The following is a 25,098-nucleotide window of genomic DNA, read 5'->3' as shown; positions in this document are numbered from 1 at the left end:
TGCTTCTTCAACACTCTTCTTCTCTTGCTCTTGCTATCTCAGTCCCTTTTTTCTTTACCCCAAGACCACATTGTCTCTTTTTCTTACTTTCTGCCCAAAAGGGGCACCAAATGCACCTACCTTCTTTATTTTTGCTTTCCTCTTTTGCTCCCAACACAAAACCTAATTGCAAAACTTGGTTCAGAGAGAAACTCTGCCACCCCTCTGCCCTATTGTTTGGCTTTGGGAGGGCAGTGCAGAGCACAAAGCCGGCAGAAATCTTCAAACTGCGTCCACCGGTTGGAAACCTGCCCTAAGGAATGCAGAGAAACGGCTTGACGGGCTTCCTCTCGGATGCCTAAGAATAAGCACACTGATGGGAAAGGCTGTCGGAAGCAGCATGCACCTCACTACGGAGGCACTGAGGTAGGGTCTTACCCGGGAAGATAAAGGGGTATTAAAGTCAAGTTGCTTGTGAGGGAGTCTTAATTCGGGAACCACCAGCAGAATCTTTTCCAGTGTTCCCCATTGAAGTCAAAGAGGAATCGCAACCAAATTCACATTCATTTTGACAGCAGTTACAAGGATATGGGAAACACAAGTTTGTGCCTAATTTGAAGCAAGGATTTAAAGGCAGATTGCGCAGACTCCACGATGACTAAACTACAAAATATTCAGTGGTAAAGATTCTCAATCTGTTCTTGAATTTATTCTGTTTTCATATAAATTAGTTGAATACTATTTGGAGCAGAGCCTCTCAGATGAACACACAGATGAATCTTGATTATAATGTGAGAATTGTTTACACTCTAACTTCATCCAAATAAATATTTTGAGCATTTCATTGCACAAAATAGCTCGAATATAAAACAAAGAACCCAGCCCTCCGCTGCGGAGGCCTTGTGCAAAATGTGTTTTCAGTGGCCAAATTTAGGTAAAAGGATCATCTGCAGAATGAAGGACCTGACAGCAATGTGAAGGCTAAGGGAGGGAGAATTTGGCCTCTTTGTTGTTGAGGCCAAATTATTATTCTGTATTATGCTATATCCAGCATCCATATTTTAGATTGATGCTGAAAAAGTGAATAGAGAATCTTGAATTAATATTCAAGATTAAAAAAAGGTGAATCTTGATGAAAAACTTCCATTTTTCAAGTGTTTGATTACAGCACAGAGATCTCTTAAACCATACACACAAAGGTTCTGTTTGCAAAACATTTTCTGTCTAGCAAAGATAAAGACAAGAAGCCTTACTCAAAACCAAAGATGCATTAAAATCACTAACACAACAGTTAAGTGGTGACAAGTAACATCGGGAATGAATGAAAAGAAATGGGTATCTTCCCATCAGGAAGATTTAAGTCAAGCTAGTTTTAATTTACACCTCATATGAAAGCAACCGGGTAAGGGTCCACATGCTGAGTAGGGCAGGAGATGAGATAGTTTAATAATCCCTTTGAGCCCTAAACCTGACAGCTTGTGTCACGTGTTGCGGGTCTTAACACTAGAAACTAGAATTGCTATTATCATTTGAATACCATGAATACAGGCTAGTCTGGTCTCAACGTTGCCAGTGACCAGGCTGTTCTTCAAAGGTAAGTGTAATTTCTCTCCTTCCACCTTTGCTGCTTGAAAGGATGTTTTGATGCCTCGTGAATTAAATAGTCCCACAGAAATACCAGGTTTTGGCAGCACAGGCTAACCTAGCATAAAGAGACTCATTTCTGTTCCTGTACAAAGTTTTGTGACTAGTAAGATGACAAGCTAAAATTCCAACTACACTAGCCAGGTGCCTGTTTGTTCTAGAAGTCTGCAATCAAGTTCCAAAATATGTAGTACTACTTGGAGGTAATACAGGTATTTCTCAAGCAGTATCTACACTCAACCGCCAAACAGACCAGGAAGCAACATGTAGTATCTCAGGTTTAAAAACAAAACAACAAAAACCCCATAGTTCTCTAAAGGAATTAAGCACAAAAGGCACTACTTGGTGTCTAAAGTAGTACAAATGCCCTCTACTCCAGAAATATCAACTCAACTTTCTTTGTAGAATTCAGTGATATTTTACAAAGGTGGAATTCATTGCCTCTCTTTAAAATAAATGACCCACAGTAAGTATTTTCTGATGGAGACTGATCTGGTCTTGCTGCTTCTCACAGAAATTGCATATTTTTTAAATGTTAAGCACTTATATTTCCTCTACAGATGCTGGACTAATGCTAAGAATATCCTCCCTGAAGTGTTTAAAATCTTGGTGTAAGAGACAAAAATAAGGTTTTTGTTAAAAAACTAACAAGCAAAAAAACATCCTCTCAGAAGCCACCTTACAAAGCACACACAGGAGTTTTTCCAATCAAAAATTTTATTGATATTCTTGGCAGCTCAATTTCAGTTCATGATCTTGGTCTCTCCTTCTTGCCCTTGTACAAGGCCAACAGAGAAACATTGGCTACTTTGACAACCTTGAAACGGACTCCAGGAATGTCACCCACAGCATGACCTTTCCGACCAAAACCAGCCACCAGAACTTCATCATTTTCCTAGAATAAAAGACAGATCAGTTAGAGAGCTGCACACACTGGGTTTGTGCACCCTTCTGTATTAACTTGCATTAAATCTGAGCCACACCACAGACTTCCCAAGAAAAGGGTGGAAGGACAGCAAAGTGAAGGCTGTTGATTGATACACCTAAGTTATGGGACATTATCCCCTTCGAAGATGAGTGTGATTCAATTTGCAGTAAAGCTGCTGAGAGTGGCTTAGTTAGCCAGCGAGAAGTACAAAAATTCCTGACATTTTTCCATCTGCTTTTGCAGATGCAGAATTAAGATACACACAATTCAAAACCTCATCTTGCCTAATTCCATCAATTCTGAGTACAACTTTGTAAAGGCTGTTTCTTGAAAACTATTCACCTCAATGAAATTCAGGCAACCATCATTGGGCACAAAAGCTGTTATTTTTTTGCCATTCTTGATCAGCTGGACTCTGACACACTTCCTGATGGCAGAATTGGGCTGCTTAGCTTCCACTCCACTAAAATGCAAGCATGGGAAAATACATTAGCAGAAATCCACGGGAATAATTAGCACATAACCACGAGCCACGAGTTCCTGTATTACTTTACACTGGCTCCCGAGCTGCACCTGTAGCACAACCCCCCACATTACCGGCCGGCCGCCCACCCGAGGCTCCGCCGCGGCACCACGCGGGCCCGGGCCGCACTTACACCTTCTCGAGGACGATGCCCTTGGCGTGCGAGGCGCCGCCGAAGGGGTTGGCCTTGAGCGCCGTGCCCAGGTGCGCCTTCTTGTACTGCTTGTCGTGCCACTTCTGGTCGCGGCGGTGGCTGCGCAGCTTGCGCGCCGTGCGCAGCCCGCGGCACTTGCCTGCAACACACGCGCCGCGCCCGTGAGGCCGCCGCGCGGCCCGCCCGCTCCCGGGGGCCGGGAGGGCGCCTGCCCCCCGCTCCCGACCCCAACCCCGCTCCCGACCCCAACCCCGCTCCCGACCCCAACCCCGCTCCCGACCCCGCTCCCGCTCCCGACCCCGCTCCCGCTCCCGGGCCGGCCCGCGCGCAGGCCGCGCTCACCCATGCTGCCTCTCAGCTGCCTACGCGGAAAGAGAGGGGGCCTCGGCGCGCCGCGCCGCCTAGCCGCGCCGCCAGGACCCCACGGGCTGCCCCGCCGCGCCCGACTGGAAACTCGCGCCGGCAGCGGCGCGGGCAGCCGCAGCGGGAGGCGGGGCCGCCGCACCGCGCGCAGCCGTTGGCGGCGGCCGTTAACCGCGGCGACGCGTTCCCCGCGCGCAGCCTCCAAGTAGGTGCCGACTCCTCTCTACTTCTTCGTTAGTCTTTAGTTATTATTATATTGTTTTCAACGTTCCTTAGCGCGGACGTGGCGGGGCGGCGTGCGGGCTCCTCTAGTCGCACGCAGCGCCGGGGACCGCGCCCGGGGACGCGGGAAAGGCCGGTGTGAAGGAGCCGTTACCTGCGCCAGGCTCCCCGCGCGCCCCTCGCGGGCGCCTGCAACGTTTTACAGGGCGAAGAGAAACGGGAGGGCTGCGGCGCTCTCAGCCCGGGGCTGGCCGTGCTTTTAGATGCAGATGCTCCTGAGAGAGGAAGCTTTGTACCCATAACGGCGGGAAAAGAGACGCACGTTTGGTGTGCTGTGTTGGTTACACGGGCACGGCAGCAGCGCTCCTGTGGGGAACGAAATGGCCTCACCAGGAGCTGCCCCTTCTTTCTGCCTTAATGCTCTTAGAGGTCACCTAATGAAGCAGGCGAGGAAATGCGTGTTGAGTTCCACCTCCTCAGCACATTTGCGCAGCAGACATATGTCAAGGTGTTCGCAACATGAGCAGCCCTCTCCAAGAATGGTTTATTTAGCATGAACCAGCAAGATACCCAAGGAATTTAAATGGTCGCTGAGCCAGGGCTCTCTTCCTGCACATTTTGACTTAAATGCTTATATTCCTCCTTTTTTTTTTAATTGAATTTATACCAGAGTAAAACTCTGGAACAGAAACAACCATTTGTTAATTTTGAAAGCTACTTTAAGTCAATTCTGCCAAACTTCAGCAATCTGCAGATGCCAACTGAGCAGACACAGCTGCTTTAGCAGGGAATCCACTCCTAAAAGAAAAAGTCATGAACATTCATTTCCTTTTTTGGAATTACTGTGAAGGGGCAATAATTATCTAAATGTATCTTTTTTTAACACAATGTATGTTTACAGCTTAAATAGAAAATACATACTTGGGGTGGTTTTGAATATAAGAAGAGGAACAGCCCTGCAATCTGGACAGAGTAAATAATCAAGTCAATAATAATAATAATAATAAAAACAAAACCCAAACCAAATAGAACTAGAAAGCCGAGGAACATTTTCAGGAGATAACATAATATTACTATAAGCAAGTATGTTTAGCAAATGCAATACCAGTTAGGTAATTTTAAGGATGTGGAAATTACTAAACTACTTGCTTTACAATTTTAAGAACATAAGAAACTTTTAATATGTAAAGTTTGACTGGGAAGGAAATGGATGAATTAGTAAAATAGATGTATTGAAACGGACTATAACTTTTGGGTGCAAAGGAAAAATATATTTACTAATGTGTTAAGATCTTCCAAGAATATAGAGATGATACTGTAGATTTTGCTATTTCTTGTTTTGATTTTTAGACTTATATAGGATTTTGTGAAAATTCTGGCATGAGATTTTTTTTTTCTTTTGACCATATACTTCAAAACATGTTATTGTTGTCTGCTCCAAAACCAAGTTGCTGCTCAGCTTTAGAGTCATCCCAGGAAAAAAATGTTCACTCAAACACATCACCCCATGTTTAATACTGGGCAGGGTATGTATTTGTATATATAAACCATTTACTTATGACATAGAAAACCACATACATATTTATTAAATGAAAAAAAGAATTTATTAGTTATTAGCTGCCACAAAGGAATTTACGATCTTGGCCTTTCTTTCTTGCCTTTGTATAAGGCTAATAGAGAAACATTGGCTACTTTGACAACCTTGAAGCGAACTCCAGGGATATCGCCCACAGCGTGACCCTTGCGACCAAAACCAGCCACCAGAACTTCATCATTTTCCTAGAATTAAGCAGTAATCAGGTTATATATATATATATATAAAAGTCATATTTAATTCAAGCTCAAGTTTAGGGCTAAATTCAAAAGCTGCTTTTGTAAGTTTACATGCCCATGTACAATGTAGCGTAACCAACCAAGGCATTTGCTGAAGAAGTCTCAAGCTTGAGAATTCCAGCTCAGTAATTTCACAGTCCACCTTGCTAAGCAGGAAAGCAGCTTTCATTGGAGTACAACTCCTCCCTCTCCCGGAATGCATAGCGCCCAAAACGTAACTACTGAGCATGCTTACACTGGAGCAGTTAAGAGTGCTGATTTTAGATGCAAGCTGCTCACCTCAATGAAGTTCAGGCAACCATCATTGGGAACAAAAGCTGTTATTTTTTTGCCATTCTTGATCAGCTGGACTCTGACACACTTCCTGATGGCAGAATTGGGCTGCTTAGCTTCCACACCACTGAAATTAAAAATGAATTGCTTTAAAATCATTAATATACTAATTCACAGATCAGTAAGAAACTTGGAGAGGTTCATTTGACATAGCAGTAAAACAGAAGCGCCACTCTCTTTAATGCTGAATATCAGAATGGTTCCTAGCCTGCTTTTGCCCTCTACCCACTGAAATTCTCCCAAACAACTCTCCAAATTCTCCCAAACAACTCCTGGCTACAGCTTGGTAGTCAAAAATCTCGGGCTATTTTCCAAGGGCCTGCAGTAGGGGCCCCTTGGCAGGGAGGGTTCCCTGCCAGCAGGTCTTGGTGCCATGAGTCTCCCCAGGCAGTTTATTACTCTGCAGATGTCGTCCTCCCACACTGGTTGCCTCAACCTCCAGTCACAGTTGCAATAAAAAGGTAGAGGATGGAAACCAGAACCATCCTTTGGCTTTGGATTTCTGGCACTATCTAGAGTAGATGCTTAGCAGAGAAATAAATAATAATTCTGCGGGGAGGCTCTCACCCATCCAGTGGCAGCTGCATAAAAACTTTTTCTTCCCCCTCTGGAGAACTCCAGTGCTGGTACATAACCCCTTCTACATTTAAAATGTCCCAGTTGGCTTAGGAGGTAGGAGGTAAGTCCACCACCCCACTCCAGCATCCCGCAGTTCATCTCAAACCCCGCGCTGCGATCTCCCCGACAACGTTCGAGCGGCGGCACCACGCGGGCCCGGGCCGCACTTACACCTTCTCGAGGACGATGCCCTTGGCGTGCGAGGCGCCGCCGAAGGGGTTGGCCTTGAGCGCCGTGCCCAGGTGCGCCTTCTTGTACTGCTTGTCGTGCCACTTCTGGTCGCGGCGGTGGCTGCGCAGCTTGCGCGCCGTGCGCAGCCCGCGGCACTTGCCTGCAACACACGCGCCGCGCCCGTGAGGCCGCCGCGCCGCCCGCCGCGCGGCCCGCCCGCTCCCGGGGGCCGCGCTCGCACCGGGCACTCACCCATGGCGCCCCCGCCTCCGCCCCCCGCACGGCCGCCCGCTCCCGGGGGCCGCGCTCGCACCGGGCACTCACCCATGGCGCCCCCGCCCCCCGCACGGCCGCCCGCTCCCGGGGGCCGCGCTCGGCACCGGGCACTCACCCATGGCGCCCCCGCCCCCCGCACGGCCTCCCGCTCCCGGGGGCCGCGCTCGCACCGGGCACTCACCCATGGCGCTCCCGCCGCGCCACGCAGGGAGCGCCCACAATGCACCGCGGCGCCGCCAGGGTCCCCCAGGCCGCCGGGGGGACTACAGATCCCAGGGTGCCTCGCGCCGCTTCCTTCCCGTCCGCTCCTCCTGTGAGGTGGTGGCGTCAGCGCCGCGAGGCGGCCCTCCTTTCCCAACGGTCACTCTAACCGCCGCGGGGGAAGGCCGCCTAGGGGCGGTGGTGCCGTGGGTGCCCGTCTTGCGAGAGCAGTCGCCATGGCGGGTTTATTCGCAGCCACGGCTGCCTCCTTCCCTTTCCTCTGCTCCTGAGAGAAGGGAAGTGCCCCTGCGTGCAGTGCCGTGCTCGTGTTCGAGCAAGTGCCCTTCTATAATAGCTGAGGGGAAGGGGTATTTCTTGTCACTGCTGTCTCTCGTTACCCGTTTCAAACTGCCAGTATTTTCTAACAATTGCTATATAGCATACCCTATCTGGTAATGTGTAAAATCTAGTCCATGTGTCCTTAAATTCCTCTTCCAGCTGACAGGAGAAAAAAAAGTGGAAAAAGAGCATTGGTAATGTGGTTGTGTTGGCTCATACCTAAGATTGTGAATTGCCACTTTAATGGCACATGCTTTTCTCAGGTAACTGAGGGGTATGAAATGATGACTGCCCCTGTTAAATTTTCTGAGGGAGTGGCAAAGCCCCAGCATTGGGACCTTTGCAGTGGTAAAATAGAAAGAGGTTATTTATTTATTTATTTTCTTTCCTCTAAAAGTAGGCCAAGGATCAGTAGCCTTATGCTTTATAGGAGTTTCATTACAAGATTAATGTCTATAATATCCCAGACTGCATGATGGAAATGAAAGTTGAGAGGTCTGTGGGCACATTAATTGCCCAGAGAGGGTTTTTGCTAGAACAGAGATAGACTTTTGCGGTATATTAAGTCTCACTTTCTTTCCATGTTTGCATTGTATTTCAGGAATAAGTTCACTGTACTTATACCTAAACCAGATGAACACTGAGTGTCTTGAAGTTTAAAAGTAGTGATGTAAGTAAGTGTTTATACCTAGCCCAGCGGTTGCCATCTACTTTGGTTGAGGTGTGTTCACGTCATTTCGTAAGCTGCTCAGTTCACAGTGACCTGATGTGTCATCTGAAGGCAGTGGTAAACAATGTTGAAAATAAATCATGCCAGTGTCTGCCTGAGGAGATGCTAGCCAAAGAGACAAATTATCTATGTTTAAAATTATGTCTGCAGTTTCATTCGTTGCATGCAAACTCAGTGTGTGTATAATCATTGCAGCATCAGGCAGAGCAGCTGTCAGCTCTAGGTCTCCATTAACATTTATGTAATAATTTTGTTTGACAGAGGGTTTGCTGGACTGAAGGGACACGTTTGGGAATGTGCGAGAAGCCAGGCATGCTGATCGCCTAACCTGTCAGGCTCTGTGAGCTTTTGCTTCACAAACCTCACAAAACTGTAAGTCCGTATACCACTGATAATTGCTGTCTGCTTAACTACCTTTGTGCAAGATTAAAAAACAAACAAACAAAAAAACACCCAAAACAACAACAACAAAAAAACCCCAAACAACCCTAAGGTTTTAAACCCAACACACAATGAAACCTCCTGCTGTCTCCTTCTCAGTTGTGGTATGCCTTGCAGTAGAAATGTTTGAATTATCCCTATCTTTAGGAAAATAAGATATAAAAACAAAGAACAAGCAACCAAAAAAACCCCAACAAGTAGTAGCTGCTTTGTTATCACAAGATATAAGTTGTGTGTGAAGAGCGATCACTTGTGAAAACTTACTGTTAGATTGGGAGAAGAAAATGAAAAAAAAATGATGTTTAATCTTATTTGAAATATTAAACATTTTCAACCTACCATAGTTGATCTTGTAAGGTGTAAACAAAATTGTTAAACACCTGTGGACTGTGTCCTTCAGGAAGTTCATAGACTATATATGTGAGTAGAATGTGTCTGTGTGTATTGTAAAGCACAGTATTTGGCTTTGCCAATGATCCCAAACTCTTCTCACGCTTTGTCCACTGTATATGTGTTATATAAACATATATATATGTATAGAAGCACAGTAAACAAATGACCAGATTTTGCTACCCTGTTTCATTTCAGTGTAAGACAGGCAAATGTAAGTGGTGATTGGTCTGCTGAAACTTAAGAGCTCCTCAGATTACATCTTGTCATGTAATTTTAAGGTGACAGCATGTAGGCTCTGTCCATTAAGTTTTCTTTATAAACTCATCAGTGTTGTGGAAATGGTCATTTTGACATTATTTAAAAGAAAGAAGAATTTGCGATAACTTCTTTCAGTGCCTATCATTTTTCTTTAGATAATCACACAAGTCTGTTCATTCCCGAAGGTCATAAAAAGAACGTTTTTAACTACCTCAAATGCCTAATGCTATCAGCAAGTGTCAAGAGTCAGGGAAAGGCTTTTTCTTCATGCTCATTGTCTCTGTCAGGATTTTAGATTGTGGCTACTGATCAATGTATTACTATTGGCAAACATAACAGTAATGTATCATGACTGAAGAAGTCATATTTTCAATGATTTGTCCTGGTAGATTTTTGACCAAATTAACATATGCTAGGGCTCAGGAGTACTGAAATGTTAACATGTTAGTGACCTGGTGGCTTTAAAATTTCAGAAAGGTGTGTGGCCTTTCTGCCTCCCGTCAGGATTGTCTAAAATTCTTACCTTAGCCATGTCTCTTTACTGATGTAATAATTCTAAATTTAGCATCATAATTTCTTGTGCTTCACAGAAATGTTAGAGATTATATTCAGCCAGTACTTGTGTACCACTGCACTCCCCTATCTCATTTTTCAAGCGAGGATTGTCACATAAGTATCTAGAGTCCTCCCTAAATTGGATAGAGGCAGTATATTGAAGACAAGCTGCTGAGAGATTTTAAGATTAGTGCATACTCTCTGTATCACACAAAGGGAAATTAAGATGGCAAATCCTTTTTAATAGCTACAATGCAAAAGCCCCTATCTTAATCTCATATCTGGAATGCCATAGGCAAGAGCTCTTAGTCGGTGAAGTAGAACTTGCTTATGTGGTCACATCTGCAGGTATTTGGACATTTTTTGCTGACAAGCAAGAAAGTGGTGTGTGTGTCTGGGATGTGTATGTACATAGGTGAGGGTATATGTGTGTACACACAGTTTTTCAGAAGAGCAGTTTGTGATGATCTCCTGTGTGGAGAAGGGCACAATATGGATGTAAGTTTCAGCTGAGCTTCCTTTCAACCATAGGTTCAGCTTGCTTTAGTCTGCCGTCCATGTTGTTGCACAGGCAAAACACATCCTTCCTTGAGGACTGTGGAGAGCAGCGGAAAGGAGGATCCAGTTTCTTTGTGGTGAAATTAGTCATTTGCTACATGGGAAAAGAGTGAGACCTGGGCAACTGAACTGGATTTTGCTTTAATTTTGCTGTTTATTACATGATCCCTTAGATAAAAAATGAGAAAAAATGAGGTAAGAAAAAGAAAACTTAAAAATGTAGAGGAAACTTCAAAGTGTAGAAGCAGTTTGCAAGATAAAATAAAGTGTTAATTCAGAGAAGAAAAGGAAGGCAAAGAATTCTGGGGCAAAGGGAGTGGAAATTGAAAGAAAAACAAAAAGGTGAGTTCAGGAACAGAAAAAAAAGTGAGACGGGACTTGGAAGGATCATTTGGGGTCAGCTAGGGAGAAGGGAAGTAACCTGAAAAAGTAGCAAGGACAGGTAGGTATCATTCTATTCTATGGTTCTAGGTAAGAAATGATGTGAAATATTGAGTCAAGGCGGGCTTTATGGTTTTGGAGGTTTCAGTTGAGTGTACAGTTTGAATTTCTGGGCAGAGAGGCTGTTACAGAGTAAGGCAGAGGTGGTGTATATTTTGAGAAGGCTGAATAGGATAACAAGTAAATAGAAGAGGTACCCATTCCTGCCACCCAGTTCCTGGGACCAGCCTGATACATTCATAGGGATGTGTATGGGTCCTTATGTCACTGTGACAGCAGTCTGAGCACCAAGGTGATGTAATTCACAGGGCATTTAACAACCTGTTGTCCTTAAAGCCAAGTATAAAAGCAATTGAGCATAAAGTCAGGCACGCACAAACTGAATCAGCTCTGAAAAAAAGAAATTGCTTTTCAATATTTTACTTCTAAGATTACTGTGCCTACTTTCACACCTGTGAAATGTGTTTAATACTTTGAAGGTGTTAGGAGGCTTCTTTAAAATGCATATAATTCTGAGGTTATCCTCCGTAAGGGAATATTTCAGATGTGCTTTGAAACAAAACCTTTCTGTTCTTTTAAGGTTAGATTTTTTAAGTATAAGTAAGTGATTTTTCAGCATAGCTCCACTGTGGTTTTGGAGCTTTGAGAGACTATCTGTTTTTTTATTTTGTTGTTTTGTTTTCTTACTTAACAGACAACTCACATCCTGATACTATTTCCTCAAACCCTGTAATCTTTCATCCCCAAGGAAGCAGGGATGTGACAGCGGGAGGTGCGCACAGTCAGTACAGATCTAAGCGTATGAAGAATTTCTTCTGTGAGCATCCTGTGAAGTGCTGAAGGGGCAAACGTGGCCTCTGGTTGGTGGGATCCACTGTCTGTCACGCAGCCGGGGAGAGGCAGACGCCCAGCTCCCTGCTAGACAGAAGAGCAGATGTGCTTGGTGTGGAGGGGCTGACTCTCTTCTCCATGGAAAGAAACACTGCAGTTAGATTCTTACTCCTTTATTTATATGTGGGATTGTCGGTGTCTGTGGAGCAAATGTTTGCAATAGTGGATGACAGGTCAGTACCTCAGTGCATTGCAGCGAACTGTGTTGGTTAAGTTGAGTACATGTTTAAATGTTGTAGTTCAGTCGGTTGTGTTGGGTGGAAACAGATTCGATCACATCTTAGACATACTTTCAATTTTCTTTTCAGGTTTAAAGCACATGGAACTAATACAGAAATGAATTATTTTGAAGCCTATATTGCATTAAAATGTGATTTGAAAATTATTTTATATGTGAGACAAAAGAGGTTGAAAGGGAGTGTTTTCTGGGATGTGTCTCATATTTCATTACATTTTAAATGATTCTCACACTAATTGTTCTTGCTCTGTGTAAAAAAAGTTATAAATAGATAATTGTGAGGGTGTGAGAACTAGTGCAAAAAATGTAGGTGCTAAAATGTTCTGCTCTGTAAAGTGAATATTTGAAGCGTGGGTTCAGCATCATAAAAATATTAAAATGCAGACATTACTAGAGATTTGATTGATCATTGTTTATAGTGCTATTTCTTTCTTTAACATAATTTAATTGGTAGCCCAAATCATAGCAAGGGAAAGGACTTTCTAAAGCTAAGCATTAGAAAAGCAAAAATAGCCCACATTGCATTGTTGAATCATGCCTCAAAGTCACTAATAACACATGGATCAAATATGTTGATGAAGATCACAGCTGGTAATAGAATCTGTGCATTTATGACAGGAAAGATGCGATGATTTGGTTAATCTACTATTCAGAGATTTGTTAGTCACTGATAAATAATGCAGTATGTTTTCATTTAAATAACTTATTTCTTGTTCTTCTCTGATGGTTTTCAGATTTGTTAGTGCCTATTTGTAACTGCACATTTCTACAACTAGATCAAAATTTGAGAGAAAGAAATGAGGGGAGCATTCAGATGATCTTTATGATCACAAATGAAAATGTGATCCTGATGCCAGTGATTTGAATGGATTTTTTTTTTTTGCCTTTGGATTCAGTGGGGACAAGATCATATCTATTCAATATCAAGCTGCCAGAGGTTCTCTGAGACCACTTTCTTCTTTATTTCGAAAAAGAAAGCTTGAGTGTTTTGTTAGATCTGATCCGGTTCTTAGCAGACACAGTCTGTTAAAGGTAGTGGCAGTTTCGCCTGAGTTGAAGGTCTAGACCGAATGCCAGTAGTCAATACATGATAAAATAACTATGTAAATCTGGCTCAGTATGTTTCATCACAGGTGAGGCTGCCCAAACGTGACACAGAATAATTAAAATGCAAGATCTGTAAAGAAACATGGACTTCATATATTTCATAATGATATAATTTGTGTTGATACATTTTAAAATAACATCTTAGGGGGAGGAGATGGAATTCTTAGAGAGATAGATTTTGCCCTAATTCTAGTCTTTTGGGCTCATACTTTCATAACCAAAATAGCTTCAGTGATTTACGACCAGTGTCACCAGGACTTCATGAGTCCTTTGCTACCCAGCGCTCAGCAGGTATGTCTTTTAGCCATAACATTGCTTTTAATGCATTTGAAGGTTCATGTGATATTTTCCAATGAAATACTTCATAAAATATTGAAATTATTTTAGCAGCCAGAGAGGTAGCTTGCAGCTGGATGATGTTAGTAATACAGTGATAATTCTGGAGCAATCCAAGTACTACTGTAAATTTTTCCATCTGACGTAGTCTGTTGGAGCAGCAGTATGAAGAATGAAAGGTAGTATGAACATGGCTGCCTTTGAACCACTTAGTGTGAGATAGTGTGAGAACTATCTGTGACCACCTCTGTCATTCTTGAGTGCTGGATTTATTCACTCAGTTCACTTGAGGGGCCAAGGGCTGCTCACATAAAAATCTTCAAGAGCTGGAGTCTGTATTAACTTTTTTGGATAAATAAGCCAGACTTCATTATCTTATAGAGATGGATAACGTTATCTGGTAAGAAGGAATTTACACTTCTTTATACTTATAATCTTATTTAATTGGGTTTTACATAGTGATTAGTCAACCCAGTGCTTTGTATTAGGGCTAAGCCAATTTCATTTGGATTCCTGACATATTTAGAATGGTAAATTCAACACAGAAAAACACAACTGGATGTATCTGGGCAAGCCATTTAAAAACTGGTAAGGAAATGCTGTTAGTCATCAAAATATATGCTACGTGTACTACTGAAGTTGAAATTATAGGGTAGAATGGCTGAAAAAGTTATTTTAAAATTAAAAGTCCACTGTACCCTTCAGTATGCTAAAAGTGATTTGCAATTCTAGCACCTTTGCTGGTAAGTGGAGAAGAAATCTCTGTTGATACCTGTTTTCCTGTGTCTTATAATTAAGTGTTAATTTCCTGTGTCTTATAATAAGTACTACACAAAAGTGCATTAATATTTTTAATGCCTTATTACTTTTTTTTCATACTTTGATATGCAAAACTGGCTTCAGGTTTTGCATAACCTGAAGGGTAATAGGTTCTAGCTGCCAGGGATCACCTGTAAATTCTGTTTTGTTTAGAAAAGCTACTGATTTGACAGCATGATGATTATTGAAGGCTACGACATTTCTGTCATGGATAACATACATTTCTGACACCCCAGGGTTCTGCATGTCAAAGGCAGCTGACTGACCTGATAAAATCAACGTGAACTTGTGCTTGCTCAGAAGAACTGAGGTGATTGTTCCCTGCTGTCACTCGTACACTGGCTGTGCCATGGCAGCTTGGTCAGGCTAAGGAAAAGCAAATACTGCACATCCTGCAGTGATGACTCTCCTGCACAGAGAGTTGCCCAGTATGCATGAGGTGAGGAGGTTGTAGCCGGCGCTGCTGCTAAATCAGGGCTACAGATAACTCATTAGACTTCTAGGCAGCCTGCAGACTTGTGCTAAGAGAAGATAAACAGGAATACCTCAGCAGAGTTATTTCACTTGCCTGCCTCTACCTGCCTCTCATGTGCATAGGAAGACTATCTTGTGGTTGAGAGTAGTTGTCACATTGTGCTACCTCGTGATGGTTCCTAGGTCACTCTCCACTGCATTCCTCATGAAAGCATGAATATTTCATTAGCGACGCACATTCATGTATATTTGAGTATCTGCATGCTCAGGGAGGAAATGTAACGTTTCTTCAGGAGGAGCGTGGCTCTGTGTTTCTTGGGGTTTTGTGTGTGCTGTAAACTCTATTGTCACACGCCTCTGGCCTGAGGTCAAATGGATGGTTATCACCACTGTATTGCGGGTGTAACCCCATGGAGCTGACTCTGCCTTTCCCAGGTAGGAAACTAAATAATGACTTTTTAATTGATTCTCAGGAAAATAAAACCAACCCCTCCCTTTCTCAGAACAATACAAAGCTTTGCAGACCTTTAGTGAGGGAATGAACTAGATTATGCAATTTTACATTGAACTGTCATCCCAATAGTTCAGTCCACCACAGCATGAAAATTTCCATACTGGAATAATGGCCCATGAGCTTTTGACTACTATAGTTAAATGTAGCATTAATATTCTTAATTAATTTGCATTAATATCTCTTCCTGTGCCACATATTTATAGATATCATAGAATCATAGAATCCTTAAGGTTGGACAGGACCTCCAGGGATCATCTAGTCCAACCCCTGCATACACAGGGTCACCCAGAGCACGTGGCACAGGGCTGTGTCCAGACAGCCCTTGGAGATCTCCAGAGATGGAGACTCCACAGCCTCTCTCGGCAGCCTGTTCCCATGCTCCGTCACCCTCACTGCTAATATGTTTTTCCTTAAGTTCCTGCGGAACTTTTGGTGTTTCAGTTTGCGGCCGTTTCCTCTTGCTCTGTTGGTGCCACTGCTGGGCAGAGGCCACCCCCTCCCATCATCATGAAAAAAAATTCCCAGTGAACTGTGTTGCCTCTTCTGACCTTAAAGCCCAATGTGTAATAAAAGTAGACTAGAAAGGGAAAATTCTATGTGGTCAAATCATGAAGTGATCTTAGAAAAAGTATTCCTGAGCATTAAAAGTGAGTGTGATTCACTTCAGTTGCGTGTCATGGTGGCCACTTCCTTATGACAGAAGTTAGTTTTCCTTGGACTGAACTCTTGAAAAAGTTGAAACCTGCTGGGTTACCTGAAGTTACTCAGACATGGACTCAGGTTGCAATAGCCTTAAGTAAGAACAGGCAAGAAACATGCCCAGTGTATCAGCTAAGTGACATCCTAGTGTGGTTTCGAAGTTCCCTCTGTCCTTGAGGGTTAGCAAAACCATCTGCTCCTTCCTTGTGAAGCACCTTTTTTTTTTTTTTTTTTTTTTTTTAAGATAGAAAAAAGGTCATGAATAGGTTGTTCAGGGAATCATAAGGTAGTTGTCCAGTCTTTTACTTATCTATCAAAGTATGAGCTATTTTTACCGATCTCTGAACTGCTTACTCTTGATGTGAACTTTTCACTGAGTTGTGCTCAATGTATTTAACTGAAACTGCCCAGCTGACTTTAAACAGTGTTGTGTTTTATGCCTTTTAATACATAAAATCTTTGTAAGGTTCTTTCAGCTCTGATTAAAGTCACTGCAGTGGAGCAGCAGAGCTTAGCAGCCTTTTGCATTTGTTACAGTTTCTCTGGAGAGTGGCTTCAGTTGCTGAAGGGACTGAATAGCCTGCCTGATAGTCTAGAGGAAAGCTGTTCTGCAGGCCTGGTGTTTAGGGACAAAGTGACGAGCTGAAATGGAGAGTCCACTTTCTGTTTTGCCTTCTGGGTTTGAGGATTTGGCAAGGAGACACAATAGATCTATTCTCACTAGTGCACAGTGTGCCCGTAAAAAGAAAATTTTGCTGGACAGACACAGATTCAGAAGGACGAGCCTTCTGCCCCCTAGAGCTGTGAATATAGACAAGACATTACATGTGAGATCTGGGCCTTGCTGAAGTCAGTAACATTTTATTGATTTTTAGATGAGCCAGGTTCAGTGTGATCAGATTCCCTGACTGCCTGAGCTGCACTGACGGGCCAGCAGGAAGGCTTTAAGGCTGCTGTTTCTCCTTCAGTTGCATTAGCTCTTCTGCCTTGATAACACCATTAGGGGTACTACAGTGACAGTTAAGTTGGGGTAGCTCCCGCAGTAAGTCCTAGCGGGTCTCACAGATGCCCACGAGGGGATCTCTTTAGAGAGGAGGTTTACCCAGCCGTTTGCCAGGAGAAACTAAGGCTTGAGCCTAAGTTCAAATAACTCACAATGCTGCTTGCATTCCTAGTCCTTACAATATATTAGTCTTTGTACTGGGCGGAAAGAAGTAGGGTAGTGGATGGAAAGTCCTTGAAAAAAGATCCTGATCTCTGGGTGCAGGAGATGCCTTGACCAGTTTTATCACCTACTGAGGAACACTGGCAGTAGGCTTGGGAAGTGGGGGTTTTTCCTCAGATCAGCAAATAAATCCACTATAGCGAGCTATAAATTTTGAGTTAGTTGCCCTGGTATGGAGAGCGGTAGGAAGGGCTGTGCAGGTGGCTGTGGACTGGAACCAGACCAGCTCCCAATATATAAAACATCCTGAAGGTCTGTGTTAGCATCGCTGCTGCTGCTCATAGTCTCTGTAGGCAAGTGCAATCTGCTAGTGATTATGGAAGGGACAAGAAGGGTATGAAGCCTTCAGCAAGTACTGTAAGGAATGGCTGAGGGGCCTGGCCCACCTCAGGGACCAGTGGTACTAAAAGTGCTCTGGCTTTAGGGTTATTCTGTGCTCCTCATGTGGCCTTAACCAGCCAAGGGTCGTTCTGCTGAATGAAACTTTACCACCAGGAGCTCTTCATAAATTTGGTGAGATTATTCAGATTTTAAATCCAGATATCATGCAATAAATATTTTCCTCCTCTCTTCTAGTTCACATGCATTTTCAGATCAAGATCTTCTGCAAAGAAATGGTAAGGCTTTAGTGAGCTGAATGCCTGGATACAGGGTCTCTTAGTTCATCTGTAAAATCTTCATTCCCAGATGTTGCTTCCATTGTCATTTGTGTTGCTTCTGTCAGAAGTTTTATTAAACTGTATCTTTAATGAGTACTCTTTAAAAGATTTTTGTGGCTAAAATAGTCCTTTACTGCCTCTGAGATTTGGGTGAGAATGTGAAATAAAGCAGTATTCACTCATTGGAGCTGGGGAAGTGTTTGTGAAGTAGTCTGGCACCTGTGAAACTTTGCATTCCTGGCAGCCAGTGAGAGCTTTTATCTTATTTGTCACAGATTCACATCTTTGTCGGATGCAGGCAAAGAAATCACTGCCCATAGACAGAGGCTTTTGTCATGAGATTCCCTACAGACCCCTTCTGAAAAGTTGCCCGTATGAAGAAAAATGCAGCGTCTTAAGTGTGTGTGGGATAAATAAATAAATAAATAAATGCATAGGAATAAATAAATGTGTAGGCTGAACCGTTTAATTTTGGAGTCCTGGAGTTCTCACACGTAAAGGCCTCAAGATATGCAGGACTATGCTTTTATAAATGGTCAGTTGTTTTCTTTGTAGACTTATGACACACTTTCTTCTGCAGGTCGACGTCTTAACGGTGGTGTGAAGCCAAAATTTAACATAAATCAAGTAGCAATTACACAGGTAACACAGGATATGTAATTACTTTCCATAGTGTTTTGAGATCTTTTAACTTACATTGTTGCCTTAAATGACATATTATTTACATAAAAGAAAGAGCCAGTGGAGTCTAGGCCATGGTGGTGTGATCATGATACCTGTAGCACAGTACATCTATTCTTCTGAGCAATGGGGTAACACTTTGGGTGCAGTAGCTGGTGGTGACTGTCAATGAGTTTGGGCACAGGGTCATTCTGAAAGGACCAAATCATGATGTCCATATTCAGCACAATCACATCTGACTGCAGTGACCAGTCTATTTATGTCTTTTATGTGCTTGGTACAAACAGAATTGCTGAAGCAAAACTGCTGGTTGCTAAATTCAGTGGGACCTTTTTCTCCATCCAGCCTGTATGTTTTGTTAAAAAAACTGATGGCTGGAAGATTTCCCATTAAGCACCATGTAAAAGATGCAATCTAATGTAAATAATATGATGATTTTGTTGTCTCCTGTACTTATGAAGAAAATTGGCTTTTAATTTCTCCCAAAGGCATTTGTAATGCTATTGCTTGATAGCTGTTGTGTTAAATTCTCTGACTGTTGTCTTAACCTTGGTTGTTGCTGCAAGTACTGAGTAATTTTAATTCTTAAATCAGGCTTGTGCCATCTGTAAGGTCAAGTATCAGAGGGGTCTTTCAGGGTCTGAGCTGGAAGACTTGATTTGCTAATCTTAACAGCAAAAAAAAAAATCTTTCTTTAAGCTAAGACAAAGCTTTGGAGCTTAACTACATCCTTGCTGCAGCCTGATAAGATGGTGTTTATGACTGAAATACAGAATACTTCTCTTGTGCGTGCATGATTTGAACTTGCTCTCTCATATTACATGCAAGGCAGCCATGCAGCCATTACATGCATTAGCATCCTCAGATTTGACATGTCTGAAAATGGAAAAGAGACTGTGGTGTCAGGAAATCTTAGCTTGAAATATGAAAATGAGGATTAAATTTTCAAGTCCTTCCTGAGCTCTAGCTCATTGTCTCAAGTTACATTGCTGGCAATGCAAATCAGACTTGTTTAGCTGTGAAATTTGACTGGGAAGGGTTATTTTTTTTCCTGATTTCTATAGAGGACATGAAACCCTCAGTAACCAGATTTTAAATTTCTAAATTAATGGTTTTATAAAGTTAGAGATTCCATTAATTTATAAATTCATAGATCCATACAGAAGCCTTTACAGAAGCCTTTTCAGTAGACATCTGTTTTTAAAGCCATCTGTGGCCAAAATGCCCATAAGTAGGTACATTTCTTTCACCTGGACAGCAGTCTGATGTGCTTTCAGCATAGTAGACTGTATCCTTGGCCCCAGCTTCGTCCTTTTTAGTGTATTGCTGTCATGCTTAGAACTGCGCTAGTGAGTCTCCTCCTGGGGTGAGTATCTTGTTATTTTCTTTCTTCTTCTTTTTTTTTTTTTTTTAATTTCTATATGAATTACTCCACAGTGTGCTGGGATATGAGGGGGACATGTTAAGAATGTGATATATGCTAGTGATACTACACCAAGAGAACCAATAATTCTTATTTTGGCTCTCTGGCAAGTTGTACTAGAGTTAGAAGCCTGTATGGTTCCCACCTTGAAAAGAAAGAGTTGGTCAGAGACTTCTCTGATTCCTTAGTCACAACCAGTCCAGCTGAGACTTGGCTCAGCAAGTGCTCTCTAAGTGCTGACCTCATTTATTTTGATCAGATACAAGCTAAATACTGATATGCTCTTTTATGTGGTCAATCAGGCGGTCAGCTACAACTTGAGCAGGAAAGAACAGTTGGAAAGAGAAGCTAGGAGGCCGCTCGCTCACAGCCACTACAGCCCTCTCAATGTCACCGTTAATGGCATCCCCTGCATTCTCTTCTGGGCCAAGAGGATCATGATTAAATTTAAAAACCACACTCAGCTGGATTTGACAGAGAAGACGTTTGGTGTCCATGCAACTGTGGATGTTGGAGATTCTAACTGCAGTGAAGACAGCGCAATGTAAGGTCTCATCCTACTCTGCTAGTGAAACTAGTCCGTGAGGTCAATAAATAGCTCCTGGAGGAGCAACCCTTGTAGTATGTGGCTTGGAGCACCCACACGCCAGAGGCGAGCTTGGTTTCAGAGACAGTACCAAGATGGTGCAGTATGAATGGAGACGAGCAACGTGCCACGGCTTTGCACTTTAGAAAATTTCAGATGTCCCTAGTGATTGTACGTAAGCTGTGTGTAACAGCTTCACAATTAATATATTTATTACAGCTTAAGTGATGCACGTGTATTACACCTGATTACACTTATCAACAGGTGTCAGAAACAGCAGGATTTAAGTTTGTGTGGCAAGTTAAGTGTGCAGTTCTCTACTGTACAGTCTGGGCCTTATTCAAATTAACACCTAAACTGTTCAATTTTGATGGAGTAAGATTTAATCCTTTTATTTTTTTTCTACAGATTTCAAAGGTATACTGAGGAAAAGGCTTATGTATAACTGTGCTTAATCTTCTGTGCTGTTTTTTCTCTTATTATTTCTCAAGTTTTTATCCAGTTCTACATCATTTTCTCTTTCACTTAGGCTTTCTCTGAAGTTTGGTGACATTGACAATCTAAAGGGACTTGTTATTAGGTAAGTTTATATGATAAGTTATTAGGTAATCATATGTTGATCTTTCGATGCATTGTTGTGCAGTTGCCTGTGAAATTTAATTCAAGATACTTTGTGTGTGCAAAAATAGTTTGATAAAATTGTTGGTTATAGAATTAAGCCACAGAAAAGACTTGCATTTAACAGGGCTTTTTGACTACTTATTTTGTTTTAAGGCATTTCTTTTTCTCTGAGTGTCTTACTCATGAGAAAGGATCAGGTTATCTCTGTTAATTTCCTCCTGCTTGAGGATTTCACTAAATCTTGCTAATTTACTACATTTTTGTTCAGGAATTCTGCTGAAAGAACTGATGGTGTGGGCTGCTGAGGCATCAGGCTGCGACCTACTTCATTTGCTTCTCAGTGATGCAAGGAAAAAGCGTTGATTGTCAAGTAATACTACATGTATATGTTTCAAATTTGTGTAATACATGTACAAGCTGAATTTTGAAAAAAAAATCCATATCTTTATGCAAGTGCAATGCCAGCATTGCATATATATTTTCCGCAGCCATTTAGGAGAAAAGAAAAAAACCTTTTCTGCTCTGTAGCCAGGTGTCTGGGCAGCCGCAGGCCAGTAGTGTCCTCACAGTGCAGCTCCACTGCTTGACATTCACAGTAGTAACAATTCCTGTGGCCCCCTCGCTGTGGGGGGAATGGCAGAGAACTCCAAAGCGCTTTCCAGACTCTCTTAAAGGGGGAAAAAATGCGAGAGTTTTCAGTAATTTAAATGAGCACATCTTTGATAATTTCAATGAGTCTTTTAAGATTGTTCAACGTGTGAATTTAGCAGTTCCAGCTCTTAGCTAGACCTGTTTTTAATTAATCTTTCTTCCCATACAATATTTTCAGATTCTTATTAACAACCAGTTATTACCAGCTGTCTGTTCAGAATTGGTTCAGTTTACACAGACTGCAACTTCTTTACAACCACTCTGTACAAGCCACGTTCAATGCAACCAGAATATATGCACCGTCGAGTTACTCCTACCACTGTGACCGTGTGAGCAGCTTGCAGAGATATGATGCACTCCTGATACCCAGCTCCGCAAACGATGTTTCAAAGCTCTGGGAAGTCACTTTTATTGATTTCCAGGTAATGGCAAGGAATTGAACCAAATAGATACATTAGATAGACTGATGGAAAGTTTGGCACTTTGTGCCAAGAACAGGTTAGGATCCTCCACTTACAGCTTATAGGATCTTCATGAAATGCAGAATAGAAATTGAGTAGAAAATAAGCTTTTAATTGTTGCACCCTTGGCAAAGGGGATGAAAAGCTATATGCTTTTTCTATGGTCTCTTGATTGGGTTTCCATTCAGTGTGGGATGTGAATGTCCCTTTCTGAATTACATTCTGACCAGGGCTCTTAAAACTAGCATCAGTAGCAGCATCAGTCACTGAGCATGTGATTCATCTGAGTTTTGATGTCTAGGAATTTTAACCTTGTGCCCTATTTATAGTTACCTAGGTCTGCCTCTAAAGCTAGTGGATAATTTCCCTGGCTCATTCTCCTAAAGTCCTAACTTTATGATAAGATCAATGTTATTTCAGAGATGCCTAAGAGGACTGGACTAGGATGTCTCACTTTAGATACCTAAATGAGTGGATGGATCCCATCTCAATAGCTCTGTGGCACTGGACTGTGTGCCCTAACTCTCTTTCACTGCAGGGCATTCAGAATGTCTCTGCTTCACAGCCGAGAGCTGAACGTTCCGCAGGTGATGAAGAAGCTTTTTGATTTACTGGCCTCCAAGTTATTGACCCTTTTCAAGGGGCAAGAAAAACAACAGCCAAAACGTGTTCAGAAAAAAAATATTTTTAATGAGGGACAAGGAGAAAAAAATATATAAGTAAATAAATGCAGGGAAGTAGGTCTTGAGGTAGTGAAGAGCTGAAAAATGGGTATAGATGGAAAGTTGATCTGCACTTTCTCACCATAAGGTAAACCACCCAGGGACCTGTTTTGGTGAAGCAGACAGTCCAGTTCCCTGCATACAGACTTTGTAAACGTCCTGTTAGAATATGTTTCAGTTTGCACAATTTGAAACAGAATCTGCAGATTCTCAACAAATGATGCTGGAAATGCTCTATAAACTAGAAAGGCACAACATTTACAATTACATGTGACGGGGCTATCAAAAGTGATCACAGAAGATTTTGTTTAAAATAAAACTGCAAATCCTTTTGGCCCCGAGCTAAGGGGATTAGAATAACTGGCTGTTTCTACAAGACTGACCTGGATAAACTCTGATTGTTAACTTCAGCCAGCACTACTAGATACAGTTTTGCAATATGAAGACATTAGGTTAGGCTGTCTTACAGGCTTTGGTAGCCAATTCATGGAGGAGTTTGCAATGAGGACAGTAAAGATTTTATTTAACTTGCGCCCCTCTGTTTTCTTTATAGATTCAAGGTTTTAACATTGAAGAAGGACATTTTGCCTATGCGAAAGACTGTGCATCCTTTTTCTCTCCAGCAATACTTATGGGTTTGGTTATGTCACTGATTCTGCTTCTGGTTCTTGCCTATGCTCTTCATATGTTGATCCACTTGAAATCTCTTGACAGGCATTACGAATGCAAAGCTTCTCCTGCCTATTTTGTACAAATGAAAGACAATGACATGGGGGATGAAAAAGAGCCTCTGAGAAGCAGTGGAAATGAATCCTATGAACTTAGAAACCAACAATTCTGTAAAATCTATATTTAGCAGTATACATCTGTCTCAATGAAAAAAGTGGTATTTTTCTGCTGGCACTGTTCTCTTTAGTTTGTGCGGATTTTTCACCAACTGATCAACAGAAAAATAGGTAACAGACTGTTTAGCCAGCTCCTGGCTGTTATTTATTGATAACCATCTGAAAGATGCTTTGGAAAATGGGAAAAGACAAAATAATCCTTGTGGAGTGAGAGAATTCATGTGGTGGGAGTTTATTTCTGTAGTACAAAACCAGAATGCGTATCTTTACAGCCAGCTCACCAAGTCCTGAAATGAAAAATAAGTAATGGAACCTTTGAAGCTAAATAAAGATTAAAATATATATATATATAAATACCCTTCCTGGTTTCTTCCTTCTTCCTGGTTTCTTCCTTCCTTTGTGTTTGATTCATTGACTGTACTAGAGTATCCTGGCAAAATAACATCCATTCCTTTTTCAGTGTAAATCTTCCTTTTATTTAATTCAGTCATTCCCAATCACTTGCTCTTCACTTTGTCCTTCTCAACTCTTTCTTGTTTAGACTCTGCAGAGCCATTGTGTATGTATTCGTCCACTGCATAGGTGAAATAGTGAGGACTCTTGCAGCAGCCTCTTGATACTTTTCACTGCCTGAACTGGAGGCTTTACTGTAAGGAGCTGGTGGGAGAAGAGCAGACATCTGGTCAAAGGCTTACCCTTAACTTCCCGGCTCAACTGTGTGCCAAAAGGAGGATTATGAGCATTATACCCTGTAATTCTAGGTTAGCTTCTTTTCTATCAAATCCTATTGGTCTCCCCTTGAAATTTGACTTGAGGAGAGGTATCCAGTGCTGTAATTGAAAATACATGAACACAAAGTAGTAGAAGCTCCTGAGCAGTGAAGGGAGGCTAAGATATAATTTTCACTTCTTCTTCTGGTCATTTAAGATACTGCCTTCCCAGTAATCCTTTCCTTTCTTAGAATGTGGGAGTTTCTCAGAGTTTGGGAATTCTGAATTAGCCTGTAATTTAGTCCTGGCTTCTGGCAAGGAAGAAGGCAGTCATGTGCTAAGCATATTGCATTTACATCACAAGTAATACTAACTCCAGCATTTCAGCAGATCTTCTGCAAAACTAAACTTTGTAACCAACTGCCGTTCTTATTCTAGATAAAAGAGCTAACTAACTATTTAGTTTTTTTTTGTTG

General features: G+C 42.2%; 3 protein-coding genes across 4 annotated transcripts; 1 reads left to right on the top strand and 2 right to left on the bottom strand.

The window, feature by feature from the left end:
* Nucleotides 1-2,322: 2,322 nt before the first annotated feature.
* On the bottom strand, nucleotides 2,323-4,113 carry LOC104566423 (uncharacterized). The gene is made up of 5 exons (XM_088522113.1): nucleotides 3,968-4,113; nucleotides 3,595-3,817; nucleotides 3,208-3,446; nucleotides 2,894-3,014; nucleotides 2,323-2,518 (listed from the first exon to the last, which is right to left on the bottom strand). Exons 1-5 carry the CDS (start codon nucleotides 4,111-4,113, stop codon nucleotides 2,372-2,374), a joined length of 876 nt encoding a protein of 291 aa, XP_088378239.1. The 3' UTR covers nucleotides 2,323-2,371.
* A 1,292-nt stretch (nucleotides 4,114-5,405) lies between these two features.
* LOC104566762 (small ribosomal subunit protein uS12) lies at nucleotides 5,406-7,229 on the bottom strand. Its single transcript, XM_088522112.1, has 4 exons — nucleotides 7,093-7,229; nucleotides 6,769-7,002; nucleotides 5,926-6,046; nucleotides 5,406-5,592 (listed from the first exon to the last, which is right to left on the bottom strand). Exons 1-4 carry the CDS (start codon nucleotides 7,227-7,229, stop codon nucleotides 5,446-5,448), a joined length of 639 nt encoding a protein of 212 aa, XP_088378238.1. The 3' UTR covers nucleotides 5,406-5,445.
* Nucleotides 7,230-11,646: 4,417 nt separating this feature from the next.
* On the top strand, nucleotides 11,647-24,250 carry LOC148595162 (V-type proton ATPase subunit S1-like protein). 2 transcript variants are annotated; one of them, XM_088522099.1, is made up of 7 exons: nucleotides 11,647-12,024; nucleotides 17,840-17,880; nucleotides 18,503-18,564; nucleotides 20,329-20,570; nucleotides 21,142-21,192; nucleotides 22,063-22,306; nucleotides 23,621-24,250. In XM_088522099.1, the coding sequence occupies exons 1-7, from the start codon at nucleotides 11,930-11,932 to the stop codon at nucleotides 23,921-23,923; spliced, it is 1,038 nt and encodes a 345-aa protein (XP_088378225.1). In that variant the 5' UTR covers nucleotides 11,647-11,929; the 3' UTR covers nucleotides 23,924-24,250. The 2 variants fall into 2 exon arrangements, with proteins under 2 accessions (XP_088378225.1, XP_088378226.1); XM_088522100.1 differs by lacking the exon at nucleotides 18,503-18,564.
* The last annotated feature ends 848 nt before the right edge of the window (nucleotides 24,251-25,098 follow it).

This window comes from Tinamus guttatus, unplaced genomic scaffold (genome assembly GCF_059628265.1).
Source record: "Tinamus guttatus ecotype Peru unplaced genomic scaffold, ASM5962826v1 Tinamus_guttatus_pri_ptg000149l, whole genome shotgun sequence".
Taxonomy (NCBI): domain Eukaryota; kingdom Metazoa; phylum Chordata; class Aves; order Tinamiformes; family Tinamidae; genus Tinamus; species Tinamus guttatus.
The sequence above is the reverse complement of the archived record's forward strand: the minus strand, read 5'-3'. Positions and strand labels throughout refer to the sequence as shown.

Excerpts from the sequence above, each read along its gene's own strand:
- LOC104566423 (XM_088522113.1), bottom strand. The coding sequence starts at position 4,113 with ATGGGTACAAAGCTTCCTCTCTCAGGAGCATCTGCATCTAAAAGCACG. Across the intron at positions 3,015-3,207 it reads GGCATCGTCCTCGAGAAGGT|TGGAGTGGAAGCTAAGCAGC; the intron begins GTAAGTGCGGCC and ends CTTGCATTTTAG. Across the intron at positions 2,519-2,893 it reads GTTGCCTGAATTTCATTGAG|GAAAATGATGAAGTTCTGGT; the intron begins GTGAATAGTTTT and ends CTTTTATTCTAG.
- LOC104566762 (XM_088522112.1), bottom strand. The coding sequence starts at position 7,229 with ATGGGTGAGTGCCCGGTGCGAGCGCGGCCCCCGGGAGCGGGAGGCCGT. Across the intron at positions 7,003-7,092 it reads GGGGGGCGGGGGCGCCATGG|CGCGGCCCCCGGGAGCGGGC; the intron begins GTGAGTGCCCGG and ends GCCCGGTGCGAG. Across the intron at positions 6,047-6,768 it reads GGCATCGTCCTCGAGAAGGT|TGGTGTGGAAGCTAAGCAGC; the intron begins GTAAGTGCGGCC and ends TTTTAATTTCAG.
- LOC148595162 (XM_088522099.1), top strand. The coding sequence starts at position 11,930 with ATGGAAAGAAACACTGCAGTTAGATTCTTACTCCTTTATTTATATGTG. Across the intron at positions 20,571-21,141 it reads TGCAGTGAAGACAGCGCAAT|GCTTTCTCTGAAGTTTGGTG; the intron begins GTAAGGTCTCAT and ends TCTTTCACTTAG. Across the intron at positions 21,193-22,062 it reads CTAAAGGGACTTGTTATTAG|ATTCTTATTAACAACCAGTT; the intron begins GTAAGTTTATAT and ends CAATATTTTCAG.